The 19065-nt window shown below is 41.5% G+C and overlaps 1 protein-coding gene across 3 annotated transcripts in view; it reads left to right on the top strand.

Moving 5' to 3' along the window:
* The window catches only part of wscd1b (WSC domain containing 1b), a 23866-nt gene that overhangs the window by 3449 nt on the left and 1352 nt on the right, over positions 1-19065 (top strand). For all 3 annotated transcript variants that reach the window (XM_017308681.1, XM_008428291.2, XM_017308682.1), the window contains 6 exons: positions 9636-9750; positions 10974-11158; positions 15432-15553; positions 17047-17236; positions 17708-17872; positions 17964-18164. In XM_017308681.1, coding sequence (XP_017164170.1) covers positions 9636-9750; positions 10974-11158; positions 15432-15553; positions 17047-17236; positions 17708-17872; positions 17964-18164 — 978 coding nt within the window. The remainder of the gene's footprint in view (positions 1-9635; positions 9751-10973; positions 11159-15431; positions 15554-17046; positions 17237-17707; positions 17873-17963; positions 18165-19065) is intronic.

The raw sequence follows: 19065 nt of genomic DNA, 5'->3' as shown, positions 1-19065 counted from the left end.
CCCTCCGCCCTCTCTCCACAGACTATGTGTTTAAAGCAAAATGAGTGAAGAGCTGACCCAATTTTGCTACAGAAGCAGACATCAAGCGTTCAATGGGGGGACAAAAACATATTGTCTCCAAAATGTTTAACTGACTGACCAGCTTTACACGAATGCAAAGCAAAGTGAATGATTTCTCATGAATGAGCAAAAAACAACAACAAATCTGGTCAGTTCTGGTTCAGAATGTAAAAATATACATATATTTTGCCATTTCAGTTGTGTTCTGGTCCTCTTCTTTAATCCTGCCCCGTTGTGTATGTGGCTTTCAGTTCCTTTGTGTGAGTCAACTCAAGTGCATTTCTTCTTTTTAAAAATTTTTTTTTCATTTATACTCGCACAGAAAGAAAGCGCAGCTACGTCTGCTGTCTGACATACAGCTGCAGAAGGCTGACGATCTGAGCTGGTGTTTTCGCCGGTGAATTATGTATGAATAAAGGGACACATACAAGTGCTTTATATATTCTGTAATGTACCTTCTTATCTCAGATAGCCAGGAGCCGAGGAATTATACTCTGTACAATGCTCTCAGAGCACTCACAGCAGATTTCATTCAACATGTATGAAAGAGATGAGCGTGACCCCAGACAGTCAGAAGAGCCTCATTATAGATTCATGTGACATTTTACGTATGGTGCTCCAGATCTCGTAGACGACAGAAAGAGCTCAACGGCCCTCTCAGAACCAGAGGAGGAAAAGCCTCAGCGAGCCAAAGCAGTACACAGGAAAAAAAAAAAAGGATACCAGTGAGGATTAAAGCAATAGAATCCAAGCATGTGCTCTTTGCTAAGTAGACTTTAAATATTTTGGCATGCTCGTTCAGATTTCCTCCAATCCATTACAGTGCTTATCACTGCTTGTACCATTTTGTTCAAACGTTAAGAGCAAAAGGAGTTTGCTCTGGTGGAACATTTGCCTTTCTGTCTCTTTCTTTAAAAGAGGCACACTTAATCCTTTCTTAAAACGGAAACGGAATGCGATTGCTCAATCGCTAGGCGAGTTAATGCTGATGAAAAATGTTGCGGGCGGGAATTGTATCAGTTTCGAAAGCGTCTGTCTGGCATAGAGAACAGTAGAGGTGGGCAAATCGATACAAAATATCGATAATATCGATCCCAAGTCAGTATCGGAATCAGATTGATACTAAAGTGGTAAAATTGATGCTTAATTTTCAAATTCCCTTTGGAAATTTATTTTATTATTGTATTGCAGTTTCTCTAATATTTCTAAAAGATGTTGTTTTGATTTGCTCTCAAATGCAAGTTGATTTGGTGTATTAAGGAAAAGATGCAAAACACAAATTGGTTGTGTTTTTTTATTGTTTATCTCGCTGATATGTTATCAGAGTATTATTTTTTTTGACATCTACCAACTTTGTTCAAATTCTGTCCTGGGTTTTACCTAAACAATTCAAAGGAAAAACCACAAAACCACCTGACGGTTAGAATTCTGATGATCAAACTTCAATAATAAAAAGTATTGGTATCAATATCGGTATCAGCAATACTGGGCCACTTTATAGTTGGTATCAGACAAATTAAATTTTTTTATTTAACGTTTATTTTACCAGCGTAAACAACCATTTTTTCCAAGGGAGTCCTCTCTAAGAGGCAGCAACAAATACATCACAAAAAATCATAATCAAAACCAATCTCTGCAGCATCGTACACCTCTGGTGAGCAGAGAAGGAAGTAATGAAGGTCTGTGGTGTCGACGGCCCTGCAAGGTTTCAGCCTGAAGCCGAGGAATGATCATTTGTGATGTTGCAAAATAAAGTATGCAACAGCAACAAACGGTGTATTTAATCAGCTTTTCCTGGAAACTTAGAATCTGTGGCTGTCCACAGCTGTGCCGAGAAAATGAATTGCTTTTTTGATAAAGATGCCTCAAGGGTGTGTGTGGCCATCTTTTAGCAAAATAAAAATAATGGCTGGAAGCCTCAGTAAGAATAAAACACAGCACAGTTCATGCCACTATAGTGAGTCAGCAGCCTGACAATCAAGGTGTTGTTTGTTAGCATAAAGTCGTTCTCTTGAAAATATTTTCTACCCTGGTTTTTACTTTGGTGAGCTCTTTCTTAATACAACACATGTACTCACATCCACTTTATATGACGAAATTAAATCAATAACTCCTCCTCCTCAGTTACCTGCAGTTTCCTCAGTATCCGATCAAAATTAAAAACGTTTTTCATATCCGTTATGTTCACTGCTCCCACTTTGATTGTTTGCTACGTTCTTAGAGCTAACAGAATAAAGCTTAGAATCCTTAGCATTAAATAGGGAAGAGCCGTTTCTTTTCCCCAATCAACTTCTTTCATTCTTTAGAAAATTTGGCAGATTAAATAACTGGACCTAGCCTGGCGAACAACAAAGCTGCTCTATGTGTTGTTTGGCAGGAACATCTCCCTCTTTGTCAAGTTATTTGTACTTAATGGATGAAAATGGTTCAGCTCTGCTCTTGTTTTATGTTGAGGATCTGATTTTCTTTGGCTAGCTTAATTAAAATAAGTCAAAGTTGCCTATTCATCATGCTGCAGATAGTGCAGCTGCTGTGTAGCTTTATAAGCTAATGTACCACGATCTCAGCTAATAATTGATGCTATGTTATAGTTTACACTGAACACATAAAGTAGTCTTTATGTTTTGCTGTTCAACAACATGTAAAGCTACTCTACAGGACATTTTTGTCACTTCTATCCACTCATGATTGCTCTAGAAGTAAATTTTTACTTTCTGCAATTACAATTTTTACTTTACTTCCACGTTTCTTTTCATACAGCGACAAGTAATGTCTCCACCAAAACAGGTCTAGAAAAAGAATAAATCAGAACCGATGTGACAGTTTCTCCAACATGCCGCCATGACGGGGGCGCATTTCTAGATCACCTGCATAACAAATTAAAGCTGGGTTTGCTCATCCTCATGATTTAACCTTGTACACAACGTAAACATAATCTCACCTACGGCTCCAAAATGGCTCTGGGACATGCTGTAAGGACACGCAGTGAGGTGAATACATGAGATAAGATTGTTTGGGACAACACTTATGAGCAGGTGTGAGCAGCAATTCATAAATGTGTCCAGCTGCATTTGACTCGGCCAGGGTAGATCATGAAAAATAGATTTACAAGTCATTTACAAATCAACCTGAACTTATAAAATTGCAGACCATTTTTCCATATGCTGGAGATTAAACTGTAACTCATCTCTACCAAGTGAGCTCAGGCTTACAGAGCCTGTTCTGTTTGACCCGAAATGGCAACATAGTTTTGCAAAATGATTTTTTATTTTTTTTTGTTTGCTTTGAAGGAGACTAAAACAGCCTGAGCATTTGAACAATTTCATTCAGTTCATTTTATTTGAATAGCGCCAAGTCACAAAAAATTTTGTCTCAAGTCTCTTTACAAAAAAAAAAAATCAATTCTATCGCACATACATTCCAGTTGATCCTAGTTATCAAATTACTCCCAGTTTGTTAAATGTTAAGACATGCAGCTTTGGGCTCTGGCAGCTAAGATTTGACAGTAAGGACGACTTGGTCGATCTAAAACGCAAAATGACCAGAATGACTTCTAGTTTTACATACATTGTGTTGCAGCATTAAAATGGTGTAATTAAGCTTTTCCTCACTTAGTGCTCATAATTCTCAGAGGAATAATTAGATGCAAAACCAGGAGGTTTATGAGGCACCCAGCCAAGCCTTAGCTGTCATTTAACATCCATTCAACACAAATCTTGTTTTCCAAATCTCACATCGTCTCTTGACAAAAGCCCAAATGCTTGAGCCTGCATAGATTTTTCAAGCACTGTGAAAAAAAAATCCAGTTGAACCAAGTTGTCCAAAAGCCTGATTTGACTCCATGACAATGACATTTAACCTAAAAATACTAGCTGAATGCCAGGTGAGGCAGTGGCTTCATGCTGTTTTACTTACTCCTGTACATCACTAGATGGAATAATGAGTAAGTTTTCTATCTTTTCAACACAGTTGTATTAATATTATATTGAGATTAAAAATCTCTTTTGCAAGAGAATCGTGTCCAAGGTTTTATGGGGATCAGCTCTGAACAGCTCTTTTCAGGTCTATGTGATTGAGGTCTGGGCTTTGACTGGACCGCTCCAAAGCATTCACCTTGTCGTTTTCAAACGGTTTCTGTGTAGCTTTAGCTATAACAGTCTCATCAAAGCTTTTTCAAGGAAGTCAAATTATGTTGACCATGTATAATTTTTAGAAGCAATAAAACATTCATTTTCAAAGTGACATTTTCTAAAAAATAAAATGCAAATAAAAAAAAACATACAATTGCTAGAGATTTTACATTATTTTGAGAGACGCGTGTCATGTCACATTTCTTGCCAGAAACAAACTTCCTTGTTGAATGAAAGTATTGTTAAAGCCATTTATGCCCATGGTGAATAACTGTAGGCAATATATAAAACATCTGATCACAACTGTGGGCTCTCAAAGCACAGAAATGCTCCTTTCTCCTTTTGGCGGCTCAAATTCAGGCTCCCTCCAAGGTCCATCAGTTTGTAATAAATGTCTAATGTGTACAGGAGTAATCTTTGTGCTTTCCGAGGATGATTCTCAAACTATGGAACGTGAACAAGGTGTCAGAAGTTTAACACAGCTAAGCGTACACGTGTATCACTTGCTACAGCTGTGGCAAAAACAGAAACGGAGATAGCCGTTACAAAACGGAAACGGAGATAGCCGTTACAAATTGTTTAGTTCTTGGGAGAGATAGCAGCTACTTAACAATAGGTTCCTGTCTCATTCGTTTTGATGGCCTCTCACAGTTTTCAGAGGCATGTGCCTTTTCCCTCTGTCCTCCCGTCATTAGCTCCCTCCATCCAGTCCTGCAGGGACCGACTCAGCGTAGCCATCTGTCTGAGTGTTTAAAAAGGCCGAGCAATGTCAGTCCTCCATGCAGTCATTTCTATCATGTCTATGAATCCAGGCTGCTTCCCTTCATTAGCCCTGAGCCCGCTACGCCTGGGGCTTCTCCCTCACTTTGATTAAAGAACTAACCTTCCCTTCTGGGCGGCTGAAGGGGACAGGAGGGGGGTCTCACCTTGGGCGATGCCTCAAACACTCTTCGTTCGCCTGGTTCCGGTAGCTCCTTGCGTTTAATGTCTTCACACAGCGCTTCCTGACGGTCTCCGCTGGTACTCTCCAGGGCCCACAGGCGGCCGGTGACTCAGCTTTGCTCCAGCACCCCCCGGCAGGATGGGCTTTAAAGAATGTCGGGCCCTGATTGAATCACTTATTCGATACGCCGACGGTTGACAGCCAGAGATTTCATGGCCCATAGCTTCCTCCCATCTTGTCTGCAAACCCTGCCGCATGTAGTTCATTTCCAACACGTTCTAAAGGAGCTGTATTATGTATTTTCCAGGCACATAGTGACATTTTATTGCACTATCAGCCAACTGTATTACCTCCAGTTGTTATAAAAATGCTTTATATATCAAATATGACTGATTTTGTAATTTAACGCCTTGAAATCGGGCCTTTGTCTCTTTAAAAACTCCTGCTCTTTCTGAAACTCCGCCTTCAGGAAGTCATCATAACATCGCTCCTCTATTAACCCTGTAACAACGTCTTTACTAGCTGTGCACTGAGAAGCAGCAGATCAGTTCCACCAAGTGTTTGCTAATTGCTGCTGGCTAGTCTGAAGGAGCTGAGCGGGGGAGTCAAAGGGGAGTTGCTGTGCATTAAAGACGGTGCTTGGTCCATCCAGGTGTTTCCCACAGCTGAATGGTTGCCACAGTCATTCATGACAGAATCAAGGCGACGCTCCAAGTATGTCGCCTTGAGGGAAAAACATTACACAATATAAAGCTGGAAAAAGATGATTTTTACCAAATATTGCCCTTTAAGTCCAGCTTTAAGTATTCGGTGACAGTCTAGTCCGTGCTGGAAGAAAACTTCAACAGTAAGTCTCAGTTTCACTGAAACCTGTAAGCTGTTGTTCTATGCAAGCTTCATCTAGGAATGGTAATTTAAAGCAAAGAGCTCACCTGGAGGGTATGTTTCCATGCACTCTACGCAACAGAAACTCAATACAAATCCCTTCAGAATATACGATTTGTGAAATAACTTTTAGCACAGAACTTAAAAATATACCAGTTGTAGTCCTCAGGGAAAAATGTAATTGAAGTCTGAAGACAAAAGCAATGCATATGCTGCTCTAGTGACAGGAGCTGTTTTTTTGGTTTTTTTTTTCCAGAGTGCTTTTATGTGTCAGCCGAGTGGCGGATGATGCAGCAAAGATAACATCAAAGACCGAATTCAGGCGACGTTTTATACGCTGCCTTAATCTTGTCAGCGCATCGTATTAGCCTGACAAAGAACATTATTTGTTGCTGCTTTCTTTCTGCATGGGCAGCTCGTTCCAGGAAAATAATTAGAATTAAGAATAACTGGAATACTGGGAGGATGATTGCCTCTTGTCAGTCATACATGACACAGATAATGCCAGTATTAGGGCTGACAGTACATGCTGGACAGTTATTATGATTGAGCGGGAACAAAGGCTGCTTTGGCCTCGCAGCTCCGCAGTGCAGCGAACTGTGTATTTTAGAGTGCGTGTCAGTGATAGGGGCTCAACTCTTAACTCAGGGGTCCGGGACTGAAACAGTTTATAGCACAGTCAAGAAACTATGTTACATTCAGTCAGTACAAAAATGCTGTATGTGTAGCTTTGGCAAACAAAAATAACAAATCACTTAAAATGATCAGTTTTTCAGATTTTACTTTTTATAGGTTTATGTTTGAGTAAAATGAGCATTGTTCTTTTATTCTATGAACTGCTGACAACACGTCTCTGAAATACCAATCAAAAATTCTGTATTTTTTTTACAGGAAATGAGAAATGGTGAAAATGACAAAAAAAAAAAAAAAGCAGTGCTTTCAGAACTCAAATAGTGCAAAGAAAAAACAAGTTCATATTCATTTAGAAACAACAATATTGATGTTTTAACTCAGGAAGATTTCAGAAATCAATATTTGGTGGAATAACTGTGAGGTCCTCTTTGGGGTTCAGTGCAGTGGGCTCTTCATTTCTTCCAGAGCTGTACATCAAAATAACTTTGATTTGACACCTTGAAGTTGGGCCTCTGTCTCTTTAAGAAGCTGCTGCTCTTTGTGAAACTCCACCTTCAGCCAATCATCACATGCAATGTTCATGTGAAGTGAGGCAACAATGCTCCTCATCCATCCATCCATCCATCCATCCATCCATCCATCCATCCATCCATCCATCCATCCATCCATCCATCCATCCATCCATCCATCCATCCATCCATNCATCCATCCATCCATCCATCCATCCATCCATCCATCCATCCATCCATCCATCCATCCATCCATCCATCCATCCATCCATCCATCCAGTTTTTTCCTCTATCTCTTTTATCCTCTTTTGTCTGCTTTCAAGCTGCAGCTGATATAACCATGTTTATGTGTGACTGGCGCCAGTCAAACGTTAACAGAGTGAAACTGATTAGACTGTCCTTCAGGGAGGGTACAGATTGCAGAGAAGAATAAAAAGCTAAGCTACAATCCTTGCCTCACTTGGTTGCATCCATAAGGTGAGCTCAGTGTGGCCCCAGCGCTGGACGGGGAATGTAACTCTGTATCTGTTCCATTTGTTTGACATGTATTTGTTTGACATTTGATAATTTTTCGGCATTAAAGCCTGTTTCTATGTATAACCAGAGCTCATTGTTTCTCAAGGTAATTTACACGGAGGGGTTCTGGTCGGGTCCTGAAACTGGTTGACAAACCTGGGAGGTGCACAGACACAAAAATGAATAAACTCCAACACAACCATCCATCCATGAACGATCGGGTCGCCAATGCAACCGGTCCGGGACACTGCTCTCTCTAAAAACATTCTGGAAGATTCTGATGTGTTTCAAGGTAACAGGGGATATAAAACTGGTGATTGAAGACTTGAGCCGAAGCTCTGAACAAGAGCAAAAAGAGAATTTTAAAATGAGAAATAATAACCACTATTGCTTCCTACAGAAACTCAGTACTGGTTCATCTGGGGTGACACGTGTTATATTTAGGTCCTATTTACTCAAAATGTGCATATTAAGCTTGTTGAAGTGCAGCGGCTCTGTGTAGGTTTGCTCTAGTAGAGCTTCAGTAATGAGCAAACTAAACAACGGTCCGTTTTTCTAAACTCTCGCATTATTAGTTTCCAGCAACAACCCTGAAAATGCACAGAATGTATGATTGCTCATGAAAATACGTTTAACTTTAAAGCGACTTTGCCTTATTTTAGCAAGCTGATGAAAACAAAAAACATATACATTATTTAAGTAAGGGTTTGGAGTTCACTCGATCTAAAGATAAATCCCATAATGAGTGAAAGTGGAGGAGAGATGTTTCCTAATCGATGCTGCCTTCAGTCCATGTCTCTTCCTTCAGTCACACACGCTTAAAATACACAGAAATAGACAGGCGGGTGTGTTTTTCAGCTCCTCACTAAGCAACACATGCAACAAGAGAGTACCGCCAGCCCATATATTGTGCAACCTGCTGCTGCCTTCAGCTTTTGATCAGCAGGGGGCATTGCTGAGCAGTCAAAGCATTGAGAATTAAACCACTTTCCAACACAGCTGGGGGAGAAAAAAATGAAAAGGTGAAGTCTCACTCATTTTCACCATTAAATCTTCTCAGGTCCTCACCTGTCTTCCTTTAAATGGAATTAGATTAAACTAAAATAAAAAGACATAAACTGTGGGACAACGGGAACGTTAAAAACTGAACGATGACTCCGGTTGACTTTGGTGGATCAATTGAAAAATCATCTTATCTTGAATGTGAGCAAAAGCAAAGGAGATGAATCTGCAGGTGGTGGAGGCAGAGAGCGATACAAAGAGGAAAACAAATGGGTCTCTCATGCAGGATGTGCTCTAGTGAAATATCATCTCTGCTCTTAAGGCTGTCATGCTGTAACAGTCTTTAGTCAGAGGTGTCTTCAGATTCGTTGTAAGACTGACTGCTAGTGGAGCTCCTTCTTTCCGCAGCATCAGCATCCACCGAGTCTTTGAACCCACTTGGATTTGAGTAAAACAAAAAAGGAAAGTTTTTTTAAAATTAAATTAAATATAACTGAATTGAATTATAGATAAGTTTTGAATGCTTTTCTAATCATTTTATTCTGCGTTTACAGTGCTGATGATTTCTGTATCAACGTTTCACACCTGTTCATGAGTAACTGAGCTGAAATGAATGCTTGTGTCATCATCCATCACTCGGACTCACAAGTCGACTCTGTGGTCATTTTGTGGTTCGGAAACCAAAACATCTGGGAACAAATCTACAAATTGTTTTAACTTATTTCAACTTAACTCAGTTCGGTGCCCGTTGTTGCAGGAGCATTTCTGTATTTTATTAGATTCCTTTGCATGTTGAATTCAGTCTTTAGTTGAGAGGATGTGCAGAGAACCAGATAAAAATTGAGTAAAAAAAATAAATAATTCCCTTAAAAAAAAAAACAACATACTCTGACTGCTGTGGCTTTACATACTTCCTTCTGACTGAGCTTTGTTTGCTTTTATTTTTGACCCATGCAGGAACCTACATGGGCTGCTTCCTCCATAACGCCAGCGATCGGGCCCTGGGCGGAACCATGCTTTATGACCTGCGCAAAATGACCAGCTCCCTGTGTCAGGACACCTGCTCGGAAAGGTAATCCCTGTGGAGCGGCCCACAGAGGGCCCGTTGTGTGAGGAAAGCTTTAGGATCCCTGTCTCCACCATGAATGACTGCTGTGTCTCCAGCCAGGTGTCTGGGGGAATTTAAAAAAAAAAGAAAAACGAGAGGGGTTGGGGGTACTGGGCTCGGTCTGTTACTGTGGGAAGCCTAATGAGCCGACCGCTGCTGTTAGAGAGAACATATCAGTCTTTAGAAATGCTTCCTCTGAAGCTCTGCTACTTTGAAAATGAGCCAAGGGAGGGGGAGAGGGGTCAGCGCGCGCGGCGCCGCATGACCTTCAAACAAACCTGGAGCCACCTTCAAAGGCAAAGTCGAGGAATGACCTCTCTGAATTATTTGTATTACTGTTCTAAATCACAGCAAAAAGCAGGAAAGCGGACTATAGAGAAGGGCATTCTGGGTAAAAACAACCAAAACAAACGCAAGAGTCTGACGCTAGAGGGAGAAGTGGCTCGTGACATTTTACCAAAGACAAGAGCTGCTAAAGGCCGCGCCATTTTCGTTTTCATTTTGCGAAGAAGGCAGCTGCGCTCGGTGTCTTCTTCAGAGGGTTTTGCGACGTTTACTTAGGTGGTTCTTGGTGCAGCGCCACCATATGTGAGGAGGTGAGCAGGTTTTTCAAAGGGGTTGGTTTTAAACTGCGCCAGCTGAACAAATATAATCAGAATACCTGATTATCAAGTGTGAAAACACCCTCAGAGTCGGTCGTCACGTTTCTGGCCAAGCAACCCGGAGTCCGCAAAGGAAGCGGTCAGGCTGTGTGTACCTGAGTGGGCCAATTACAGAGATGAACTAAAGTAAAAAAAAAAAAAAAAAAAAAAAAGGCAAGGCAATTTACGAGGAAGCTTTAAAGGAAGCAGATGAAAAGGTCAGTTTTCACGAGGGCTCTGCTTTCCCAAGGAGAGGAAGGATGAAAGTAGACCAAGGAGGATGAGTCACGGGGCGCAGATCAGAGGTGACTGCAGCTCATGCAGAAGAGGACATTACGCAGTCAGACGAGAACATGAGCAGAAACACTGACAACCATCTCAGGGGACGTGATATATTTATTACAGCGACGTCTGAATTAAATGATAAGTGTGAAATCTTACCTAATGTTCTCCTGTGGGATGACTTAGCCTGAGGGGAACAGTCTGAGGTTATGAAATGCCTTTGGCTAGGGAAATAACTGCGTCCGTGTGTGTGTGTGTGGTTAGTGGATACCAGTTTGCCGGCCTGGAGTACGGCGCTGAATGTCACTGTGGGAACCGGATCAGCAGCCCGCAGGCTCCGGAGGAGGACTGCAGCCTGGTGTGCCGGGGCGAGAGGGGGTCTCCCTGTGGCGGCGTGGGCCGTCTCTCCATTTACAAGGTGGAGGAGCAGCTGCCAGGTCACAGAAAATGTGAGTCAACTCCCCTCAGGGAGCACAGTGCTCTGCTATTAATGCGGGCGAGAGCAGAAAGTAGCAGGACCAGTTTCATTCTGAAGCTATAGGAAGGGACGCAAGCTGTCGACGTGAAAACATACGCAGCACATCTGGTCTGAGAAATCCTGTTGGGTAGAAATTCCTCAGACCGTATCTGATTTTATTTCTCTATTCGTGTCTATTGAGCCTTGTATACTTATTGCAATCTTCATATTTCAAACTGTGTTAGTTTAATATATGTATTCTTTCATGCATGTTTGAGAAATTCATACAAACCAGAACTGAATCTGTAAACCTTCTCTGATTTGGCCAGATGTTTTGAATCATTTTCCTGTTGTTCTACCCCCTTGATTACCAATTTCCAGTTCTTCAGCAGTTCTTACATTTGAAGGAGACTCAATCCCACAGCATCACAGGTCCTCCACCATGCTCCATAGTGGGCCATGGCAGACAGTTCCAGTCCCAGTAGAAGATGGTAAAATAGATGAATAGATCCTGGAACTAAACTTTTAAACATTTAAATTTGCCAATTGTCGCACCACCACTGATTTTGTTATGTATTCTTTTAAACAACATGCTATATTTTTCCCCACTAAGTAAATGTACACACATTAATTGTTGGATTTTTTTTCTGAATTTCTCAGTGTGACATTTTGCTGCTACTGCAGTAAAGGGGGAATTTATTTTAAGGCTTTCAGACATCTTTCAGACCAAGAAATTGGTCTGTGTGTGTGTGTGTGTGTGTGTGTGTGTGTGTGTGTGTGTAGGTGTGTGTGTGTGTGTGTGTGTGTGTGTGTGTGTGTGTGTGTGTGTGCGTGTGTGTATGTGTGTGAGTGTGCTTTTTTTCAATTTTCATGTGTGTGTTTTTGATGTAGAGCTGGCACCATGACACAGGGTTTTGACGTCATGATGATTTTGTTTGTAGGGATTAAATCTGATTTAATTTCCCTGAGTTATGTCACACTGTTGCACAGGCAGCCAAGCATAAAGACCGATGATCTGACCTGGCATTTAAACACGTGTGAAAGTCTTAGAGTGTGGGGGCTTAACTCAGTATATTTCATTATCTGCACAATAATTAGCAATTTTATAACATCAAACATAGTTTGAAGTCAGTTAATATAACAGGGAAATATCTTAGCTACAGACAAAAAAAAGACAAATTTTGTCAAAGAACACATTCATTGCTGGGATTAGGCTGAAACTGTTAAAAATATATATTTGCATTTTGCTATATAAAACGAACCTTTGCCTGTAAATATGCTCTACCCAAAATTCATCAAGTGGCAGAGTTTTAGCATGTTTTGGTTCAACTTCTGTAAAAAAGAAAAAGGATAAAAAGCACTTATAAAGTCCAATAAGATATTTTCCCTAGAAACTAGATTAAAAATACTTGGTAAGATTGTGTGTTTTTGCAGTGAAATCTTTATTGTAGTATCTTACGACCAAATGGAAGATGCAAATTTTGAAACAATGGTTTTAATTTGCAAGCCACACTAAAAAGATTTGTATTGCAGCACACAAAAACGGTAGGAGCCGATAAGGATGGTGAAAAGAACCGATGCAGAGTAGCTCCATCTGTCCAGTCTGGATGAGCCGTGTGCAGAAGAGCTGGGACGCTCAAAATAAACCTGCCTTCTGCAGCTTAAAACAATAATCTTTTAAAATATATATATTTGGAATCAATTTTTTTTAACATCCCAGCCTGCACTGAGGCTGAAAATGTCCACTTTTTTTTTTTTTTTTTTTTTACCCTGGCGGATAGGTGACAGGACCCTCCATCACTGCTCTGACAGTCATTATATGTGTCTGATGCACACCTGGGAGCGCCACGTTCCAGAAAGCTCTCCGTATTAGTGAGACGGCCGTCTGGGAGCTGTCATCATCTCCGCTGCGGCTGCAAATGCAGAGAGCATCAAGCCGCTGCCGTCTCTTTCCGAGCCACACTTGTAAGCGCGGTCGTTGTAAATGCTGGCTGCTTTTTCACGGTGATGTCCAAGGAGCGCACCGAAAAACCTGAAAGTAAGACATCTGCGTGTGTGGTGCAGCCTGAGGCAAGATTAGAAATAGTCTGAGGTTCAAGTTTTTAAACCAACTTTCTGTTTATTCAAGTGAGCCGCTGCTGCTGATTTCTGTTTGCAGAAGAAAACGAATAGCTTGGCTCCTATCATTGGGCTCTCACGTCATTTCTACTTCTATCATTTACTTAAAAACAACATATATATTTTTTTCAAAAATAAAAACAAATCGCAAAACGGTCTTTGTCTCCCAGAGACCGTCATAAAGAAGTCTTTCAAACTGACTTCATCCATTCAACAAAATGATTCTGCCTTTATTTCAGCTCAATTAAAAGTTTATTATTGAAGCAGATTAACAACAAGCTCAGCAAACCAAAGTTCTTCACGGCATCACAGCTAGAAACAGGTTTATATTGAAGTAAGAAAAATAAGTTTTGATAATGAAATCGTCGATAAAATAACAAAGTGACAACCGGGATGTTCTTCTTTTTCACTTTTATTTCATTGTTTTGGTTTTAATTCAGAAATAAAGTTCAAGTTGATTTAACAGCAACAAAGAAGTCGTCTAAACATTGTTTTTTTTAAGTTCCCATTGCTAATTAATCTTGAATTAAGAGCTGTGTTAACACTGTAACTGAAGACAAATAATTATTCCGCATTGTGCAAGTAAACTATCCTCACCTAGTTGACATTTCTGTATTACTTTCACAGTATCAAGTTAAAACAACTGAAGTTATCAACAAAATCTCTGATGAAGCATTTTAAAAAGACTCACTGAATTAAAAATTTTTTTTTTATCAGAAGTCAAGCAATATGTGAAGAGTTTATCCTCAACCATTGCAAACTCATTATTGTTTTAAATAAATATTCACTTGGCATTGCACACAAGAGCCCTGTAACACACTTCCATCTCCCTCACGTTGCAACACAAGATAGAAAAATCTGTTTTTCTCAGTTTTTTTTAAACGTTAACTTAAAAACACTCGTTTACTAAACTCTTGGACATAGCTAATAAAACGTGCTGTAGGTTTATGTTTCTGAAACTCACAGTTTAGTTCAAAATCTAAACCTTGCACTTCTGTTTGACTTGAGCAGAAGTTTGTGGACACAAATAAATGTGGCCCTAATGTTTCCCAGGGAGCACAAAGACGCTACGAATAGAGAAGATGATCTACGGAGGCAGGTACAGATGAATAAAAGATTCTAGTTTCACTGGCACATTATTTCACTTATAACACAAGAAAAATAGCTTGTTATAAAAAGAAACAATCTGCCAGTGATTGACTTAAAACGTTTAAGGAATTGTTGGCTTAAAACAGGCTCTTTCTTATGTATCGCTGAAATGTCTTATTTCAAGTGTACTGAGGTATTTGGATTAGAAACCAGACAAAATTAATATTTGGTAAGATTTTGTGGTTTTTTTGTTTCTTTTTTTGCAGTACATCCATCTTGCCACCATCTTTGAGAAGCTAGCTTGTTCACCACAGCATGATGCTGCCACCACCATTTTTCATGGGATGAGATGATTTGCTCAGAATCATTTCTACCCTAATTTATTTATTTTTCATTTTCATGGAATATGTCTTCTTCCACGAAGACTGAAAACGTCAATATTGAGCCTTTTTAACATTTTATGTAGCATGTAGTTTTTCTTCCTCTTCATAATTGTTTGGTACTTTATCCTTTTTACGTATAAAAACAAGCATAATGGACATAGAATAAAAGATTCAACGTGAATCTTTTATCAAAATACGCATAGAATCTAAATAAAAACATGAAGGTCTGTGGGGGGTTTATTGTGTGAAAACGGCGAAGAGTTTTTGAGGTGTGTGTGCTACTTCATGCCCCATGATTTAATCTTGCAATATTAGTTCCATAAAGACGTGCACTTCCTTCCTGACCCGGGCAAGGGCAACTGCTGTAAATAATCATAATCATAAACGGCGTTAGCATTCCCGATTGGAAGCATCAATCTCTCCGGAGATCAGCAGCCGAGCTGTGAATGTGTTACTCAGTCTGCAGAGATTCAGCAGACAGATCAGAGTCTCCACTTCCTGTTTCTGAAAGTCTGCTCATGGAATCTTGTCACAGCGAGAAAAAAATAAATAAATAAATTGCCCTGTGAAGAGAAATTTCTATTTCAGCTTGTTGTTGTTCAGCAACTCGTACACACAGCTATTTACTCCCTCCCCTCCCCCTTCTCTTGTCGTGTGTTTCTGCTTCCCCTCCAGTCAGAAACGTTCACCACCGCGGCTGCTTCAAGCTGACGAACGGCACCGTCGGCGCCTTCCCCATCCACTCCGTTCAGCCCAACCTCACCGCTCAGTCCTGCATCGAGACGTGCACCGATAAGGTTGGCTTCCCGGCTCGGGAAAAGGGATAGGCTTGATGATTAATTTAGCGCACCCAGCAGTGGAACAGAGGAGGCCAGCTCAGAGGGCTGCCGGATCACATGTGGGAGAACACGGCTCTTTGAATTCTGCTGAATATTAAAGCTTTAATGTGCTTTTAATGAGAATTCTCTGAGTTCTGCTCCAAAGGCTTAGCGGCTTCAGCTCTGCTGAAAAACTGAAAAAAAAGAAAAAAAAGAAAAGGGGAGGTGGGGGGTGGGGGAGAAACAGGAAAGCAGCATGCTGTTGACAGCAGCGTGATTAATTCTCGCCGCGTAGTGTGAGTGCAGGCATGCATAACCGGAGTGAGAAGAAGATCCCCGCAGCATCTCCGAGCCTCGGCACTGGAAGTTCTCACCTTCTGGAGCTGGAAGAGTGAGAAAACACGTCACGAGGAAAAATGAAGGGTTTGATTGGAGATGCGATGAGACCGACTGGAACATAAAGAGTCAGAGGAGTCAGTGTCTCATATAAGTAGTTTCTCACTTTTTTAACCTGCAGATCAAAAATCTGTTTGGGTCTCAACCAGCTGTAAAGATTATTCTACGCAGTGTCGCTCAAGCTCTGAGTAAGATGGAGAATATCAGCGTCCAAATGTTGCCAAAGATGTCCTTTTGGATTTAGCTGTAGACTTTGACTGACCCTGCTGCTAACTAAGCCTCCTATTCTATATTGAGCTCTCTCCATCCTCCAATCAGCTGCCAGCATCCCTGCTGAACAGCAGCTTCATTCTGCCATCATGTTTCATTGTGATGATGGAGTAATTGGGAGAGATGTGCCCCCAACTACCTGTTTTTTGACGAATACATTTTGACCTCCGCTGTGGATCTCTGCTGCTCCTCCAGAGTGACCACGGACCTTTTAGCCGCTTCCCACATTATTGCTCTCTTTGACCGACCTGACGGTTCAGGCGGCTGCACTTTGGTAGGCTTAGATATTATTTTCAAACCCAACTCTGCTTATCATTTCTCCACTGCTCCCTACTACTAGACAGAGACATGTAGAGAATTTGCAGTTCGTGTTTTTTTGCCTATTGTGCAATATGTGTTTATGATTTTACTGTGGTGTTTACATGACTTTTATTGCTTGTAGTGTATTAAATTATAAATGCAGCTTTGCTTAGCGTACAATGTTTAAGACAAAGTTTCCCTTGGGGACAATAAATTACACATCTACATCTATTAATATATATATATATAATGTGTGTATTTTATTTATTTATTTAATTAAAATGACTCACTTCTCTGGGCCTCCAGGCAGGTTGAGTTAAAATCCAAGCCGTACTTTTCAGATTTTCATCTGTAAAAATGTTGAAATGTATGTCTGTTTATTTGTCGTCCACTCTCATAAAATTCAAAGAAAAGCCTGTAACACGAGAGAATGCAAAAAAAAACAGAAAAAATAAACATCAATGTTTAAAAATTTGACGATTCATTTGTAATTGTGGATGTTTCAGGAGCTCCCCCTGGCTGTGTTGAAGAGACCCCACTGTTTCTGCACCTGGACGTCGTCTCTCTTCGACATCAACCAGCAGTCGGACGAGCAGCGGTGCGCAGACAGCGGCGCCCCGAACCGCACGGCAACATCCGCGTCCACGGCCCCGCCGGAGAGCGGCCACTACCAGGTGTATCACACCCCCGTCCTCGGTGAGAGTCTCACGCATGTTGGGCGGCTGTGGGGTGAGCAGAGAAAGGAGCTGAAACGTTCATGCAGCGTAATAATTAGCTGAATGTTTTCTTTTTTGATAATCACGCCGCTCAGCGAAAGCTCAACCCTCTGTTTTATCTGAGGAGAGTAGCCTGTGATAAAAGCAGTGCATACCGTGACACTGTGTCTGAACCCTGCGTTGGTTTCTCTGGGGAACGCCAATTGGTGAATGACAGAGTAGGAAATTACACTTGAAAGCCCCTTTTCCCTCTCCATATTTCCTGAAATCTCGACTCAGAACCATTTCAGAGTTCTCACAGTCGCGCTGCAGTTGGTGTCGCACCAGCTTTTGTGTCTAAGTTGTCCTTGAAATGACTCCATTTTGGTCTCTCAGCTTCCTCAATGACGCTCATCTGCCGGGAACACGGCTGACAGTTCGCCGAATAAAAGAAAATAACGTTTTCTTGCAGACTCCAGGTGCAAAGAGAGAATGTTTCTGCCTCAGAGATCCTCCTCCCTGGTGGCGCTCTCCAGTTTTCCGGGCGCGGGCAACACCTGGGTCCGACACCTGATTGAGCTCGTGACTGGATACTACACCGGCAGCTTCTACTTCGACGGCAGTCTCTACAACAGAGGTAGGAAAGAGCGCGGCCGAGGGGAACGGAGCAGCTGCAATGTTTCTCTGAGTCGCGTTATTGTCTGATCGATTTTCTTCTCCCGTCCCAGGCTTCAAAGGGGAGAAGGATTACTGGAAGAGCGGCCGCAGCGTCTGTGTGAAGACGCACGAAAGTGGCCAGAAAGAAATCGAGATGTTCGATTCGGCCATCTTGCTGATTCGAAACCCTTACCGCTCTCTGATAGCTGAATTCAATCGCAAGTGTGCCGGACATCTGGGCCACGCCACCGAGGCGCAGTGGGACAGCAAAGGTAACGATGCGCCTCAAGGTCGAGTGCTTTACGGCTCTGCTGAAGGATTCTATTGTCACGCATTCCCTTTATTTACAGTGAGGCAAACCTTCACGGTCACTCACACATTCACACAATCTTGTTACCTTCTTAAGGGTTCTTTGCTCAACAGGTCAAGGAGTTTTCCTTCTCAAAGAGTTCAAACAGGACGTTTGTGAAATAAAAGTCCTCCTCAGCAATATTTCAGAAATGCACCAACATTCAGAACCACTGAACACGGATCAACTATACAACCGGTGTGCAGGAGCGGGCTGGTTGGGTCAAAGTTTGTCAGATAAAACAGCTAAAGCCAAACTGATGTGTTTGGGATTAGCTGTCTTAAACTAAACTGATGTCCGTCTTAAACCATAGACCAATAAACAACATATATTTTAAGGTCTTGATGGTCGTGATATGAACTTCTGAATCAAGTCCTGAATGATGTTGACTCATTCTAGTTTGCTCAGTGCTTGGAGTTTACGCTTTGAAATCTCACAACAGTCCTCTGCTGTTAGAGGATGTTTTGATCTTAATATTTTTTAATGGTAGATCTCTTGACCAGAGTTGCCCGTAGAGTCATTCCTTTGCGATAGCAGTTCCACAAGCTGATCGCATCAGGATGCCTAACAGTTAGAATGACACAGGACTCACCGGTATCCACCTCATCCATTCATCCGTCTGGTGCTCATCTCCAGCAGTCGTTGCGTTTGAGGCGGGGTACGTCCTGAAGAGGTGGGGGCCGGCTTGGAGAAAGAAGGTTCTGTGTCTGCGTGTTTTCCAGGTTCCTCCCACAGACCAAAAACATGACTGTTAGGTTTACTGGTCCCTCCAAAATGACCTGAGCCATGAGTGTGTGTGTGTGTGTGTGTGTGTGTGTGTGTGT

This window comes from Poecilia reticulata, linkage group LG14 (assembly GCF_000633615.1).
Source record: "Poecilia reticulata strain Guanapo linkage group LG14, Guppy_female_1.0+MT, whole genome shotgun sequence".
Classification (NCBI taxonomy): Eukaryota; Metazoa; Chordata; class Actinopteri; order Cyprinodontiformes; family Poeciliidae; genus Poecilia; species Poecilia reticulata.
Note: the sequence above shows the minus strand (reverse complement) of the source record. Positions and strands in the feature narration are given on the sequence as shown.